The 16803-nt window shown below is 42.4% G+C and overlaps 1 protein-coding gene across 3 annotated transcripts in view; it reads right to left on the reverse strand.

Annotated features, from left to right (window-relative positions):
* The window catches only part of ZDHHC8 (zinc finger DHHC-type palmitoyltransferase 8), a 111859-nt gene that overhangs the window by 13882 nt on the left and 81174 nt on the right, over positions 1–16803 (reverse strand). For all 3 annotated transcript variants that reach the window (XR_005953081.1, XR_005953082.1, XM_041410266.1), the window contains exons 2-6: positions 12750–12871; positions 9256–9413; positions 5951–6123; positions 4536–4638; positions 1157–1248 (exon numbers count right to left, since the gene is read on the reverse strand). Coding sequence is in view for 1 of the 3 variants with exons in the window: in XM_041410266.1 (XP_041266200.1) it covers positions 1157–1248; positions 4536–4638; positions 5951–6123; positions 9256–9413; positions 12750–12871 (648 nt within the window). In the remaining 2 variants the exon portion in view is untranslated. The remainder of the gene's footprint in view (positions 1–1156; positions 1249–4535; positions 4639–5950; positions 6124–9255; positions 9414–12749; positions 12872–16803) is intronic.

Raw genomic sequence — 16803 nt, forward strand, 5'->3', positions numbered from 1 at the left:
CAAGTCTATAGGAAGCAAAAAATCTTAGAGGAAATGGCTGACTTTAGATACCTAATTTCCCTCCAGTGGAACAGAATTCTCTAAGTGCAATTGGCCAGTGTCTGTACAATGCCTAAAAATCAATACACACACAAGCTTTCTCTGTTTTATGTAGCAAACAGGACATTCTAGTAGTGATGGCTCAGGGACCTTCAATATACAGAACAGTCTGAACAGGTCTTCACAAAACACAAATGTTCTGCTTGTTACAGTTCTGTGAATAGCCATGACGATGGTACTCACAGCCCCTCTCTTAAGACAAGTGTCTCACAGTATTTAATACCCAGCTTTTCTCATCCACCTTGACTTGATTTTTATGTTTTGGAAGGTTTGAGAAGCAGCTACTCCAATGTCTTTAACAGATGTAACAGTCCTTTAGGACTTATTTGTTGTATAACAAAGGGGAAAAAAGGCAGATAAGAGTGTCAGGGTCTGCAATTGTTCAACACCCTAAAGAGGCTCAAATAAGTCTTGTAGTAAGATTATGAATATGTTTGCAGTCTGGACAGCTCAGGACCTAGAATTATTTATAGTCCATCTGATCTACTGCATTAAGATCCTGATTTCAAAATGTGAAACGATAAATCCATTTCCCCAAAAATAGAAAGCCATATATAAAATAAGTTCCGTGTTGTAGATCTCATTGATAATCTGTTTTATGATAATGAACGTGCCAGTGAGATTGAAAACTACAGCAGCCTTAAATTAGATTTAAATCTTAAAGGCTGATTTTAGCTTCCTTCCTTTTACCCAGCAGACTGGACATTGCCTGTACAGTGTAAGAAGTAGTGTGGGCAATATGGTAACATATGGATATTTACCTTATTACTGAAATCCACTGGGTAAACAAGCTGGTGAAGACAAGGGTATGAGCTCAACATAATGTGACAAGCTCATTCCAAAACAATATTTCTGAGATAAGGGTGGTAAATTACAGATTACAGCCATGCAGCAGGAAAGCAGCTATCACAGAGCTCTACCTTCAGGACTGCTTTGCTTTGCTTTCCTCTTATTCCATCAATGATCCTTGGCTTGTGAGCCCAGCCAAGCACATTTCTTACCCTGTTCCAACAGGGACTCTTGCTCCCTCATTCCCAGCTGAGAGCATCTCTCTTACCTGGGAGCCAAGGGGCTGCAGAGCACATGTTCCACATTTCCACAGCATCCGCGAGTAAAAGGATTCACTCCCCCACGGAATTTCCCTGTCACCTGGAAACATGTTCAGGAGAGTGCTCAAACCTCTGGTTACATAAAAGTCATCATCCAAGCCTCAGAAAGCCAAGAACAAGTCTGACCCTTCTGTCCTTCCCAAACAGATCGTTTTTCTTTGAATGCTGCACTTTTTCTCCCCAGCTCTAATACACCACCTCTGTCAGCTAATTCCAGCTAGGAGGCACTCAACTCAAGATCCTTCCCAAAAGGACATGGCTGAAAGTGACTGGGTTTCAAAGTGATGTGATCACCTCTCCATGCTGCTCCTGCACTGGATTTGTGTCTGCTCCCAGCCAGACATCCTGTTTGGGTCTCTTTCATTCCCATCACTTCCCCTCCTCTGCCTTGGCGAGTCCCCTCCAAACCAACAGCAGTCAAATCAGCGTTCCCAAATGCTGGATAAGAGCAATGTTTCCTCTCTCTGAGATCCCATCCTGAGCAGCAATCACTACAAACCACTGCCTTATGTGGGAGGGTGCCAGGAACTCCCTGGTGATTACAATGTTTGCTTGTAAATGAGCAGGTTTAATAAAAGCCAAGCCTCATTAGACTGGCGGGATCCATTCAAGGCTTCATAAGCATTATAAAGAGTTTGTACTCTACAGGCACATGCTCAAAAGTCACCATATGGGGATAAATGCCAATAAAGCCTGGGAGATTAATAGTGGTTGCCATTAAAAACATTACTGTTGTTGTTGTTTGCAAGTAAAGCATTTTAATCAGCTCATAGTTCTGATCTAGCAACAAGTTTACAGAGCACCAGAAATACTTTAATAACTTGCACATAAAATAACAATGATTAAATGATTCTGCAATATATTATGCTGCCTTGCTGATATAACATAAAGCTCTTTAAGAGGCCGAGAGAGAGGCTGGAAGAGCTGAGATTTGGAAAAGCAACCTTTTGATGAAAACATGGGCCTGGGACATTTGGCACGTCTGCATTCAATCCTAGGCTCATGCTGACTTGTGCCAGATGCTGGCAAAGCACTTCATATCTCTGTGCCCATTTTCTCAAACACAGTATGAAAATAAAATTTCTCCAACTCACAGATTACAGTACTAATTATATCAGTTTGGTTTCTAAAGTAGTTTGAAAATCACTGCTAGAAAGCAGTCTAAGAAAGAAGGGTATTTATTTACTCTATTCAGAAACTAAAAATACCAGGATATGAGCAGATGTTGGGTTATGGGTTATTTTCATTCCATAAAAGAATTTCAGAGGCATTCAGAAAGCTCAGAAACATCTAAAACTAGCCACTATCCACTTTTCAATCACAGTCTGCCTACTATGAATGCTCAGAACTTACAAACTCCAGAATTAATAAATACCAAAAATTTATAGTAAAAACCAAAAAAGGCTGTACCACTGGCCTATAAAATGTACTGGGAAAAGTGAACAAGATAAGCTGAGCATATTGCAACTGCAAAGCTGACAGTAGATAACTACCAGTGTGAGAAAAGAGACTGAGACTGCAGGAGAAAAGAGAATGTTTTAGAACAGTGGCAAAGCCAGGAGCAGATCTCATATCCATCTCTCCTGGTCTGGTGCTCTAATTACTTAGATATGCTTCCTCTGAAAGGACCTCAGGGCTGGCAACATCCATCCTTCAGTTACAGATAACCTCTACATATGACTAAGCAGAAATTAAGACCAGATTATATTTAATTTTCAAAATGGCATGGGAAGATGTAATAAATCTCAAGTGGCTTGGTAGCTCAGGAAACCAAATCAAGCTAGGATACATTTTCCAACGGTTATTTTGATCACAGAAAAATCCTCAACCTTTCTAAATTTTAGTGGGCCACAAGCATATGAAGTTAAATTTTACATTTTTTAAAGTTAAATTTTTCCTTCTTTTTCAGCCTAAAATTTTCATGGAGAGTTTATATCACTGCACTAAGACAAGCCTAAGGCAAACCATCATTTGGGCTATGAGACCAAAATGCCCTGTGTTTCATGCTACTATTGTTAGCACTATCAAATCTAATACTTGGCCAAAATTAATTTTAAAATGAAGAGCAGATGATTCTGAGCAGGACAGAGAAAAGCATTTGAAGATGACAGCTATGGAAGCTTGCTTTGTTCAAAGGCCATGTTAGGCAACTGTTCAGGATGACTTCAGATTCCTTGCTTATGTAAACCTCCCACACTCTTCTGGATAAGAGTTTTTATTGTCTCTTGTGGGATGGAGACAATGTCATCTCAGTTTACGAAGGCCTGGCCTCAGACAGATGTTTTCAATGCTCACAGCCTGCCCAGGAGCCAGACAGCTCCACAGCATGGAGCCATCAGCCCCCAGGACAGCCAAAACAGCTCAGTGGGAGCTGCACAGCACCCATGGGGGCAAGGGCCACAAAAACCCATCTGAAAAAAAAAAAAACCAAACCACAAGGAAAAAGAAGTATGGTGGGGAAAAATGTGAAAAAAGCCCAAATGCAAGGGACACTTTGGAGCTGGAGCTGTGGAAGGGTAAAGCATTGGAATACACAGAGTTCATGAACTTTGGGATGAGGGCTGAGACCAGTGCCACACCTGCAAACTGTCCTTGGGGTGGCAGGGGCCTGTTATTGATGCCATCACACTGATCTCTGTCAGCCACACCAAGCCATCAATGTGCACATGAATGCAGGTCTGCATCAGCCACAGGGACTGTGGCTCATGGACAGTGAGTAACTGCAGGGGAACTGGAGTTTTGCAGGCTTTTTGGCACAAGGTGTCACGTTGGCACTTGGTTTAGAGAAGCAAAGCAAGCTGGGACCAACAGCACTGTCTCTGTGTGTGTGTGTGTGAGTTCTCATGCATGAGAATAAGAGAGAGACACAGAGGGAGACAAAGAGCTAACTCAGAGCCTGTTATGGGCAGTGAGGGCTTGCTGGGGGAGTTCAAAATACCAGGAGAGAGGGCAAATGATTTCGTCTTTTCCTTTCTTTCTTTCACTCAATCTCCTGGATTGTTCAGTCTGACTCATAAAATTTGCACTTCTGGGGTTGATGGTACTTATCACATAAAACCTATTTCAAGGCCATGAATAGATTTTAAATAATAAATAAGCCTGGGGTGATGCTCTGTGGCTAAAAAGGGGAAACCTTTGCCTGCAGAGTATTAAAAAAAAATCTGAAAATAAAAAAATAAGCAATCTTCCTAGATCTTCACAAAAGCTCCAATAAGAGCATTACAGGTAAGATTTGGACCATCTTTTGCTTTACCCAAGCTGACTTGCTGACTTCCCTTCCCACCTCAACACCTCAGCCACAAACACAGAGAAAGGATTGCTTCTTACCTGTTCATTCGTTGTGCGCCCTCGGGCCACTAGAACAATATGGAAGCCAGTGAGACCAATGACTGGGATAAAGAACAACCCAGCCACACACATGACAGCCATTCTGTATCCAAGAGTTAAAGAAACTGGGATGAGTGAAGGGAAAAAGAGTCTGTGAAAGACAGGGAGAGGAAAAGGAAAAAAAAAAATGGGGGAGTGTGACAGTGTCATAGAATGGTTTGGGTTGGAAGGGACCTTAAAGATCCCCTAGTTCAAACTCCACTATTGTCAGGACATACTTCACTATCCCAGGCTGCTCCAAGCCCTGTCCAGCCTGGCCTTGGACACTTCCAGGGATCCAGGGGCAGCCACAGCTTCTCTGGGCATCCTGTGCCAGGGCCTCACAGTGAAGAATTTTATGCTACTATCTCATTTAAACTTGCCCTCTTTCAGTTTGAAGCTGCTCCCCCTCATCCTTTCACTCCAGACCCTTGTCCAAAGTCCCTCTCCAGCTCCCCTGGAGCCCCTTTAGGCACTGGAAAGGGCTCTAAGGTCTCCCTATAGCCTTCTCTTCTCCAGGCTGAATAACATCAACTCTCCCAGCCTGTCTCCAGAGCAGAGGGACTCTCTGAGCACCTTCGTGGTCTCCTCTGGACTTGCTCCAGCAGCTTCACATCCTTCTGATGCTGGTACAGCACTCCAGGAGGGGTCTCATGAGTGCAGAGTAGAGTGTTCCTCACCTTTAGCAAGGTCTAACTAAATTTCATCTCAAAGTTAAGTCCATTTGCTCCTAGTCTGGGTCCTCACCCTTGAGATGGTTAAAAAGTAATGTGAACTCAGTGATTCTGGCTCTATCTTTCTACCTTGTAAAGAATATTTTGCACTAACCTATGAAGAGCACTATCACCCCTCAGAGCCAGCAACTCATGTGCTACACCAGCATGCAGGGGGCTACTTCCAGAGCACACTCCCTTTCTACCTTGTAAAGAATATTCTGCACTAACCTATGAAGAGCAGTATCATAAAGATACTGCTCTTCATAGAGCAGTAATCAGCAATTCATGTGCTACACCAGCATGCAGGGGGCTACTTCCAGAGCACACTCTGCTCCAAAGCACAGCAAGAGTTTTAACACAGCAAACAGCAGTGGGGAGCTACACCTGCTTGTAAGTTAAATTCAGGGAGGCAGCTCATCCTTCTGCTGGGTTGTCATGACAAAGACTGAGAAAGACAAAGGGTCACCTACAGTTTCTGGAGCAATCCATGCTCACACAGGTACAACGTGAACAGAGGAAAACCTGCACTGAGCATTCAGAGGAGGAGAGCAGTGGGGGATCAGGAGAGGCTCCACCAGCTCTTGGAGGACAATATTCAGATTCATTCTTGCCCATTTTCCTCAGTCACCTTGAGTCTGGAAAGACCAACAGGAAGGATACGTAATGGTAGTGTGAGCTGCTCCCAGCTTTTCCATGTGGTTTAGTACGAAGATGAGCCCAAAGGTGAACACTCCAACCATGTGCGTACTTAAGGACAGCAAGAAGAGAAAAAAATAGCGGTAGTTCCTCCGTCCTATGCAATTGTTGACCCATGGGCAGTGATGGTCAAAATCCTTGTAAAGAAAGGGAGAGATAGGGAAAAATATCCAAACAGTGAAAGAAAATACATTGCCTTAGAGATGAATCTGAACCACTGTCATGTAAAATTACACCAGACTAGCTCTGCAGCTTAACAAAATGCTTGACTGTCTTTTATAAGACCTTTTAGGTCCAAGTTGTTTCTCTATCCATGAATGGAGAGGTACTTGAGTGTTTATAGGGTTTGAAGAGAGGATATATCAAACATAAAGGACAGGCTATTTATCTGCTAGCAGCAGAAGCCCTAATTTTTTATCATCCTTAGCATGAGTCAATTACAATGAAGTTATTATAACCTAGAATGGTTTGAAGATGCAATAGTGCTGCAGAATGCCCTGTCCCACATTTCAGTATTTATACACCACTGAATGAGTCCACTGTGAACAATGGACATCAAAAAAGTACCTTTTTATCAAGCAGGTCACAAAGAAAAAGAACAGCAGGATCAGACAGAGGCAAAGTTATGCACAGGTTCATTAAGTTATGTATCCAAACCTATTTGTCTCAGTCACAAGTCCAAAGTCCCTTACAAAGTCAGATCCCTTTTAACAGGAGATTTAATAATGAGGGCAAGCCACAGACACCCTCCAAGTGCCTTTACACAGTTTTGTAAGCATGTAAATCCACTGTCTCCAATGGGATTATTCCTGACGTGAAGACAAGATCAGGTGCAAGAAATAAACCCTTCTTACCTCTGTGTTCTTCAGAGCAGATATTACACATTCTTTGCAGCAACAAATGAACTGTTTATTCTTCACTTTGTGGCAATGCTATTTTTAAGCACTGCTCAATGATGACACAGGGGGTTTTGTATTTCTAAGTTTTGCACAATGGATTTACCAAAAATTTACAAAATACAAAAAAAAATGGATTAGAGCTTTCTCAAAGCACATTAGAAAATGATAGGGGCAACTTAAATATTAAGATCATTTCAGGCTATGTCTGAAATGCTGACATAACATCTGTCTGTTATGCAAATCTGGCTGTATGCAGCCCAAAATACCTATGAATTATGAAACTATGTAAGAACTCACTGCAAACATTTCAATTAAGAAAACAAAAATCTGACTCCTTTTGTCACAGATTCATTTTTGGGTCCCTCTGGTAAGAGCATGCTTTAAGTTTTAATTTGTTTTATTTCTGCAAGTGTTGTCTGCTTTTGCTGTTTATTCATTTTTATCAAATTGGTTCAGAAGTTTTATATTTGGGAAAATAATTGATTGTACATTCTAGACTGACAGTGAAAATATGTAAACTACAACCCTGAGTACATGTATCCTACATGGAAAGCCAGCAGTGTCACTCCTGCTACTGTCTCAAAGCTCTTCTAGAATATGACAGGTGAGTGGGAAATAAGCATCACAAGAATCAATAAAACATGTTTAAGGCCATGATTTATTGATTCAGAAGTCATTAATACTTTTTGCCTATATTCCTCCACAGCAGTAGTAATTTAATGACAAGCAGAGCTCTTTACTTGTGCACCAGAATAGTAGGGAACATTCAACTGACTCGACTATGAATAGAACTTGTGGAGAGCTAGCCAGAGTCACCTTGCCTTTTGCTATTTTATGCAGGTTCCTTTTGGATTCCCTCCCATTTTCATTTTTGCTGCAGAACTGACTCCCATGGAGGCCTTACATCAGCATGAAACTTCAAGTGTTTATACCACTGAGTTTTGAGCAATCTTTTTCTGAGAAAACTTCATTTCCTGAAAATGAATTTTTATGCTGAGCCACCAGGGAAGGTGGAAGAAAGAAACTCCATGGGGCAACTGAGAATTTACCATCATCTAAACAATCCTCAGAACCTACAATTAGTGAAGACATTTATGTTTTAAAACTAGTAACATACGATTCAGGTTTTCTACCAAAAATCCAGCTCTGTGCAACAATTCACAGCAGTCTGAACAAACTGTGTGTCACAACTTACAAATAGCTGTGGCTATTTCCCTCTACCCAGGGACCTTAGCAGCTCCTCACTCTCAGGCTTCTAAAATCCCACATCCTGCTAAAGCCATCCAAAACAGGACAGCCTTGTCCTATTTATCAATGGTTACTAGGCACAGCCCTGCTTCCAGATAATTATAACTTAGATATATGACTGACACAAGATAAATCCAGGCAGCCTTTCTCTCACTTGTAACTGTGCTGCTCTCTTTGGGACTATTCCCTTGCTTATGGCAAAGAGGATTAGGACAAAGGTAGTGTATACAGCATTCCAGCTGACTCTGGTCTTTTTTTCCCCTTCTGATTAGTAATTCCGTTCATTTTAATGGCACAGCTGAATATATTTTAGACATATTAAGATTTCATCTTTCTATTGAAAAAAAAAATAGACCTTGCAGCAGAAATGATCCTTTAGAAGTAGAGTTTTTAGCTCAGCACTAAAAAGTCCCCTGGCAATATACTGCTGTGAATACAGTGCTCTGTACCTACATGTCTGGGAGATGCTTATAGCCTAAAAGCACATCATACTGTTTAGGGTTATTTTTTAAAAATCCTGTGTGACTCACCAAGACCCTAAAGGTAACAAGAATTAAGGAAGTCCCCTAATTCAGAGCAATCAACATTAGAAACATGAATGAGTTCATGCTGTGAGCTTAGGTGTTGAAAAACACATGGGCTCCTTCTATTGACTGGAGAACCATTTGCTGAACCCTGAGTTTGGTTCTCCTGAACTCACACACCATTGTGGCTTCACTGCTTGTCCACTAGTGTAGGCACCAGTTTGCTCCAAATTAAATGATGAACCTTAAGCTCACACATGACAAGTTCAAACGGTTCACCCCGAATTTCTCGCTCTCTTGAACTCTGCACCAACTCTCCCATTCACCCCTTTTTTTACACTCACAACCCCTCAGCTACTTCAAGGAAGATGCAGCCAGCATTACCAATTTTTATTTTAACCACCACTGGCGACAGGGCTGACAACAAGCATCGCTGCATTTGCCACACACATCACTGAGGGCCGCGCTTCGAATGGCACAGCTCAGCGGGCGGCACTGCACTGTGAGCTCCCAGAAGCGGAACTCTGGGCCAAGCCAACAGCGTGTTCCCAGCAGCAGGGGCACGCCCGGCCCGCGCGGGCCAGCCCGGCGGCGTTACCTCCACGCAGTTGTCGCAGACGCTGCAGTGGGAGCAGCGGGGCGGGCGGTAGAAGTGGCAGGTGGCGCACCACTTCATCCGTACTTGGATTCCTTTGATCTCCACGTTCTTGTACAGCGGCGCGCGGAAGTCGTCGTCTTTATCCTCGTCTTCGTCTGCTGCTCAAGGCAAACCTGAGAGTTAGCGCAGGTAGCAGAGGGCAAGGAGAAAAGAGCTAATCCTGTCAGTGCCCGGGACACAGGGACACTGCACAGTCCCCTTACTGGGACAATGCAGAGGACAGATGGTTTATCCCCTCTGCCCTGTTTAAGAAAAGAGTCCATTTAAACATAAATGCACAAAATAAAACCCAGTCTATAACAGACAAATATATACTGGGAAGAAAAAATATTATTCTAGATTCCTGAGATCTTTATTTGTTTCCTCCTGACAGAAAATCTAAGAAGTTCACATCTATTTAACACCTGGTTAAACATTATAGTGCAGCTGCCATTGGTTGACTGGCTCCAAATTAGGTGGAATTTGATAATGTTGTCCCAGAGGAGCATCAATTACTGTCATGCAGTTCTATATTAAATCTTCTCTAGATGTGTTATCATGATCCAATTTCCATTGACTTCAGAGGGAATTTCTCCCTTCACCTAGATAAGCTTGGGATCTGGCTCAGCTACAGTATTTATCTGCAAGAGTATTCTCTGGATTAACATTTGCGTGTGGAAGCTGAGTGCTGTACTGGCACCATTCCCTATAACTTTCCTTCCTAACTAGTCAGTGGGACTCTTAGAGAGAGCCAGACTCTAAATCCCTTAGGCACTTCTATAAATACAGTCTGTAGGTTCTCCAATGCCATTATAAACCTGCCCAAGCTGTGTAATACATGTGGGCAAATGAAAAAAAGACACCGCAACAGCCAAACCATTTAAGCTCTTATAAAAAATCTGACTCTTACAAAAAATGCTGACAAAAAGCCCGTACATTATATATACACCTACATGCATTTAAGCATGTTCCTTTTGCAGAATTCAAACACAGAGTTTGTACAAAACAGATCCACATCAAAAATACTGAAAGCCAATTGTAGTTGGTATAATTAGCCAGCAAAAAACATTGCCAGTCTCAGCTTAGACTGTAAATCAGATTTTTCAAGGCAGCCCCAGTTTCAGTTACTTGATACTTCCTTCCCTACTCATTCATTCTGGTGTATTACTAGAAATTCACTCACACAGAGCCAATACTGATTCATACCAGAAAGATTCAGAGAGCCAACAAATTTTAAAAAAAAAAGTAACAGATCTGGGAGTTTGATTAAGCTGCTCTTCAACAAGCTGGGTTTCTGCAGCCCAACTTTTATAATTTCCCCCTACAGGCCAAGTTCTATCTGCCAGACCTGCAAGCTCATATAATATAGCTAGAAAGTGCTTATTTCCAGTTTCCAGAGACCTGAGCAGAAGAATACATTGACAAAGGAATGTATCTTACTACACATATTCTCATACAGTGATCCACTGACATGGAGCAGCCAAGTCTCATATTTTTCTAACAGACTTTTGGTGGCTTCCTTAAGAAATTGTGCTATTTCATTAGAGTCTCAGCTTTTGTACTAATTATTTATTGTTTTGGTTTTGAAGTAAATTCCTAACCATCAGAAAAGCTAAGAAGCTTGAAAACCAAGAAGACTAAACCTAATTTCAACAGCAGAAAGCAAAAGGAGTGATTGTGTATTCATTTTAAGTCACTCCTACAATTCCTGAACTCCTTGCGCTGGCAGCTCTGCGGGTGGCGTGGGGTGGTGATAAGCTTTTTTTCACATGCACACTTGTGATCTGAAATAACATCTGCTCCTCTTTCCTCCCAGCACTGGTATTTATAGTCTTTTCCATCTTTTCCCTTATAAGTTTGCTTCCTTCACACATCTAAACTCCTACTCCATTACCTTCTCCCAGGACGAATGCCACGTCTTTTCTCTCCCCTTGCTCCCAGCATCTTCCTGACAAAGCACAGGCACAGAGATGCAAGGCCAAGGCCACAAATAAAGTGAAAGACAGTAGAGGGGTGAACTTTAGGAACTCCTCCTCTTCCTGCTTTGCTCCTGACTCCCTTGTGTAAAGGGAGATGGGATGGGAGGGAAGCTGATGAGAAAGTTTCTATTTGATTTCCCTGTGTGTTTATTCCGTAAATGCAAAGTCCAAAATGAAGAATGTGTTTGCAAAAGGAAGTTAGAGAAGCCCAGAGGAAGGTATGAACTGACAATACACCCAGCACTGATCACTCCCAGGGCCTGGTGATGTCCAGCTCTGCTCTGAGGGAACTGTCCTGCACAAACACAATGGATTCTCAGACTGGTAATGTTCAATGTTTAATTAGCCACTGCTATCTCTGCTGTGATAAAGAAACTAACAAATCCAGGAAACTCCTTAAAACTCCACCTGAATAAGTTATTTTAAAAGTCACTAGCATTTGTAGCTTTAAGTACCTATATACTTTACCAGTTGATCTTACACAAGTGACTGAATCTTGCCTCTGCCTTAGACTGCCTTTACACACAATAATTTCCTTAACTGGAGTGCTGCAACACTTAATCAGGGGTTCAGAAGCTTCAACTGAGAGGAATGGCAGAGAGATGCTCATCATTAGACCATGCTGCCTGGAGAAACCTGGCCTTGCTATTCAGGGAAGCCAGCAGGACTGGTACCTTGCTCTTGTCAGGTAGCAATTCAAAACAGACACTGAACTTGGTGAATAGAGGTGAAGAAGCACAGCTTGCAGACAGCACAGATCCATTGGTTTAGACAGACTGCCTAGAGCAGTCTCTGCTGCAAACTGCATGTGAATAATTATTGGAAGACAGATAAAATGAGGTGATAATTCTCTCATTAGGATGTGTTAAAAGAGATAGCTGCACTGTGGTTCCCATTACAAAAGCTGAGTGATCTCTATCCTATTTAATCAGCTGTGAATCAGTACTAATTTAAGCAGGAATATCTTTCTAAATGTATACATTTTTAGACACTCTAAGGCAAGCCTTAATCATTATCTGTTCTAGCATTCAATGCTTCTGCATTTCTTTTAAGGTACTCTGGAAGGACTGCTTTGATGAAACTTGCAGGAAGTTTAGCCTCTCCCCTCTGCCATGCTCTGCTACCTATTGTGAAGACAGTGACTTAAATCCAGTGTGCCAGCATGACAGAGGGGATAGCAATCAAAATCACATCACTCAGGAGAGCTATCCAAGGAGAACTGTTCTACACAACCCTGTGTCCTCGAGTGCCAGCCTGAGCAAGTGCGAGGACACCCCGGAGCTCAGAAGGGAGCTGGAGGGTACCCAGCATTTCACTGCCATCCCACTCCTACTGACACTCAAGTATAGTAAATAAATAAATAAAGTCTACAAGATTAATCAGCAACTTGTGTGTTTGGATACCTAGCACCTCCTTTGGCTTGGATTTTCAATGTCCCCTCTCCCCCCACCCCTGCAACAGTCCCATTTCTGTTACCTCGTGGGAAAACTCCAGGGTCCATGAAAGTTGCCATGCTGAAGTTTGCCAGCACAAACAAGAAAACGAGTCCATTGTACACTGGGATGGCTGGGGAGATGGCTTTTGTCAACCAGGGGCACCTGTGGAGAAGAAAAGTTATGGGTAAGGGCTGTTTCAGCTGTAACACATGGTTTGTTCCTACTCACTACCACCACACAGAGAAGTGCTCTGGGCCACCCCAGCCATGCAGCAAGGCTGAATTTGCAATGTAACAGAAATTTCCACGGAGCCAGTTTCAGTGATCACAGCAACAACAGCCTCTGTAAAGCTGCTTTGTACCAGAGCACAGAAAGCCCTGATTGTTCACAGGGCTCACAGGGCTTTGCCACCCTATTGCCTTATCTGCAACCTGGCGTTTTACTACTCTGTGTAGCAGCTTCATCCCATTGTTGCAATTCTTTTACCTTCTCTACTGCCTTGTTGCAGCTGGGGTTACTTTCAATTTTCCCTGGTGTAAAGCACAATAGGATTCAAACCATTGATCCCCAAAGCAGGGGCAAAGAGAATCACATTTGCTTCTCACTAAGCTTCCATGGTTTTTAACACTCAGAACCAAAACTACAAAACCTCTCCTTGGGGGAAAGCTTTGTCAGACCAGGCTTTGCAGGTGTCAGTAGAAAATGCAATATCAAAAAGAAAGTAGATGGCATATGCCATGTGAACAACGTTCAGAAACACCAGAAAGATTTGTTGCTTACCCATTGAGTGTAACTGAGAGGAATTGAAGATAGAGGGTAAAGGAGAAGAGTAGGAGACTTTGGAAAGAGGATGGGGAAATGCCTGTTAATTAGAGGAAAATTGTTCAAACTGCAAAGAACACTTCCCACCAGCAGAGAAGGGCATGATGAGGCAGAAAAGAGCCTGCCTTACAGGCAGCTTCACCAAATCAAAAGCAGTGTGCGTTCACTCAGCCGTTCACAATCTCTGAACACCCCACCAAATGCATTTCTCCTGTCTGCAGGAGGAGGTTTGGTGTTAGAGGGCCACTGAGGAGCAAAATCGGATCAATCTCATGATACTTGCAAATACAAATAAGGAAGAATGTGGGTCACAGTATGTAATTGAAAAAAGGACCCCTCACTGAGTTGCTCCTTGGATTTCCACTTGTCTTGACAGCCAAGGACTCTCCCAAGGCTGCTGAGCAGGCAGACATTCAGCAATGCCTGCTGCCATTAGCATAAATCTGGCCCATGTATTCTGGTATTTTGCCTGCATTACATCTACAGTTGGATCTGACTGTCTGCCAGGCTGAAGCCTGTGCAAACAAGGAGAAAACAACAAGCAAGCAGCCTTCTTCCACAAATTTGCACTGGGTTTGCTACCAAGAGGCTGTTTTGAACAGCTGAGAATGGTGTTATTGACCTTGAAGGGACACTGTCAAACCTGCTCTTGTGACCAGTGTTAGGAAGTCACCACGTTTTCTTCTCCTGTTTCTTCGTGGGCAGGCAAAAAGAGATTGTTTTGCACTCCCCACCTTTTCACAGCTGGGCTTTTATCACTGCACTGCTGCAAACTACTTTTTAAAGGACCTTTCCTTGTATATGCTTCACTCAGCCTAGCCTGGAGTGAGAAAAAGATGGACAAGTCCTACCCAGGGTGAATGAACTGTAAAGCCACGAGCAAGACACGTGTGTGGCCACGGCCAAACCTCCAGGCTGACTAAGGGAGAAGGAAAAAAAACCAGCCAAAGACAGCTTGACTGCAGGAGGTACCTACCCTAACAACCTTATGTTTCCCAAAAGGTGGAATTTCAACAAGTAGTGAGGTCATACTGACTTGCTGCCTTGCTCAGTTTGCCTCAGAGCAGCTGCTGATGACTGAAAACCAAAGCAAGGCACATGTTTCTCACTTGCCAGGAAAGGTGCTGCTGCAGTGACCTTGCCAAGCAAATTGCAGGCCTGCCACTAACAACAGTTTCTGCCACATCCTCTGGAGGAAAGCAAAATAAGTCCTGAAGTAAGCGGTTATAAAATCAATTCTACTCAGGGAAGAGTTCTTCCCTCTAAATTATAGTAAAATTAGATTCAGTAATGGGCATGACTGACTTAATTTCTTCCCATGAAGAAACTGCCTACACAGAGAAAGATTATGAAGTTACCCATTGCTTGTCAAGCATGGAGGAGAGATGTCCTTGGCAGTAAAGTCACGTAGGTTGGCAAATCAAGGGACAGGAAACCCTTTCTTACAGATAACTAGTTACTCTGAACAAGATTATAATGAGAGAGACTGTCTCAGATGATTAATGTAAGCATTTTTTAACATTCTCATTTGTGATTTATTTTGTCATGTTCCAAACAAATATATCAAAATATTAGGAAGAATTTTAGCCATAAAATCAACTGCACAGCTCATTTAATGGGTAAACAGTGTATCTGAAAAGACCTCACGGAAGTTGAAATAAAGAATAGAGTGAGTCACTGTACATACTAGCCACAAGGTCAGTTCACAATCCTTCCATTTCTTCTTCCCAGAATTGTTATGCAGCATCACAGATTACATAAAATTAGATGGGACAAAAGGGGCCTCATTTGTAAACTAGACTGGCCAATAAAAACAGATGTGGAGATCAAGTCCTGGCTCATAACTGTAAAGAGGTTTGAAAAAAAAAATTCCAAAAGGATTCACCAAAATGATGCAGCCTCCCTGCCCCTCCCTAATGCACATATGATTTTTGGCAAAATAACAGAAATTCTAATCTGAGCCTAGCAGGTTGTTTTATCACTAATCCATCATGTGAAAGCCTCACTTCTGCCCCTCTGCCACAAGTAGAAAGCTGCAGAAGTGTTGAAGCAGGACCTGTAGCAAGTTTCTTTTTACTCTGTGCATATTCTCTCTCCAGGAGAGCTACTTCCAGCAGCAATTATGCCTATTATATAGGAACAATTATAGCTGAACTTTTCCTTTCCTTTTTCCTAAGAGAAGTTGTTATGAATCCAGACAAACAGCACAGAGGATTTAAAACTTCCTTTGGCTGGTGACCCCAAAATTTCAAGAGGCTACAGTTTTGTGTCTTTAAGTCATCTCACAGAGGAATTATGTATCAGAAAGGGTACCACAAATGTTATAGGGCTACATGAATTACATAGAGCCAGGACCAGTGTACAATCCCCTAATGGAGCACCTACAGATTTTTCTCTGAGAGAAAGTAAGTGTACAATGTGTGTCCTATTCCAAGTTAATTTGGATCCCTCCCTTGAATCAGAAGACCTGCAGGATAATGCTGCAGGTACCAGCCATACTGCATCAAGGACTGCTCTGAAGAGAAACTTCCCTTGCCTTTGTTTACTGCAGATTCAGAGCCAGCACAGGCCACCATGGCATGCTGGGGATAATTACAGATCTCAGATTTTTCCAAACAAAGCACACAATTACACAGGCAGCATTTCCCTCATAATTATACTTCTCTGACACAGAGTGATTCTGTTCATAACTCAGTGGAGAGTAATTCAGGGCGACAGATTTAATCTCATTTATCCTATTTGCTCTGGAAACCCTATCCTAATAAAACGGAAAGTTAAAAAGATTAACAAATAGGATCACACAACTTGCTAGGTGTCAGATAGACTTAGCATGATCAGCTGCCTTCCTCTGCTAAATTAAACAACAAATAATCCTTTCTGCTTTTTTGCCTGGTGCTTTGTAGCAAGACATGTTTGTGTCTTACAATTATAGTTCACCTATGATTAAGTAATTGAATAGGACATTTTTCTTGAATCCTGCTCTAAATTAATATTTTGCATTTTTCATTGAAACATTGTTAAGAGAGACAGTAGGACACAGAGAATGGAGCTGGGATTTCAAGAACCAGGTTCTAGTCTTGGTTCTGACATTGGCCCACAAGCCACCAAAAGTCACCTACTCCCCCCAGCCACCCCAGTAACATATTCTGCAAATGAGACCAAACCCCTGTCAGACCACCTTCCCCACTACAGGGCAGAGTGTCTGAAAGTCTTAAAGCATTTCTGTTAGGGCCAGGGTGGTGGTTGTGGTGTTTGTGCCCCTGGAGGCAGCT

This window comes from Onychostruthus taczanowskii, unplaced genomic scaffold (assembly GCF_017590055.1).
Source record: "Onychostruthus taczanowskii isolate IOZ18803 unplaced genomic scaffold, ASM1759005v1 scaffold32, whole genome shotgun sequence".
Lineage (NCBI taxonomy): Eukaryota > Metazoa > Chordata > Aves > Passeriformes > Passeridae > Onychostruthus > Onychostruthus taczanowskii.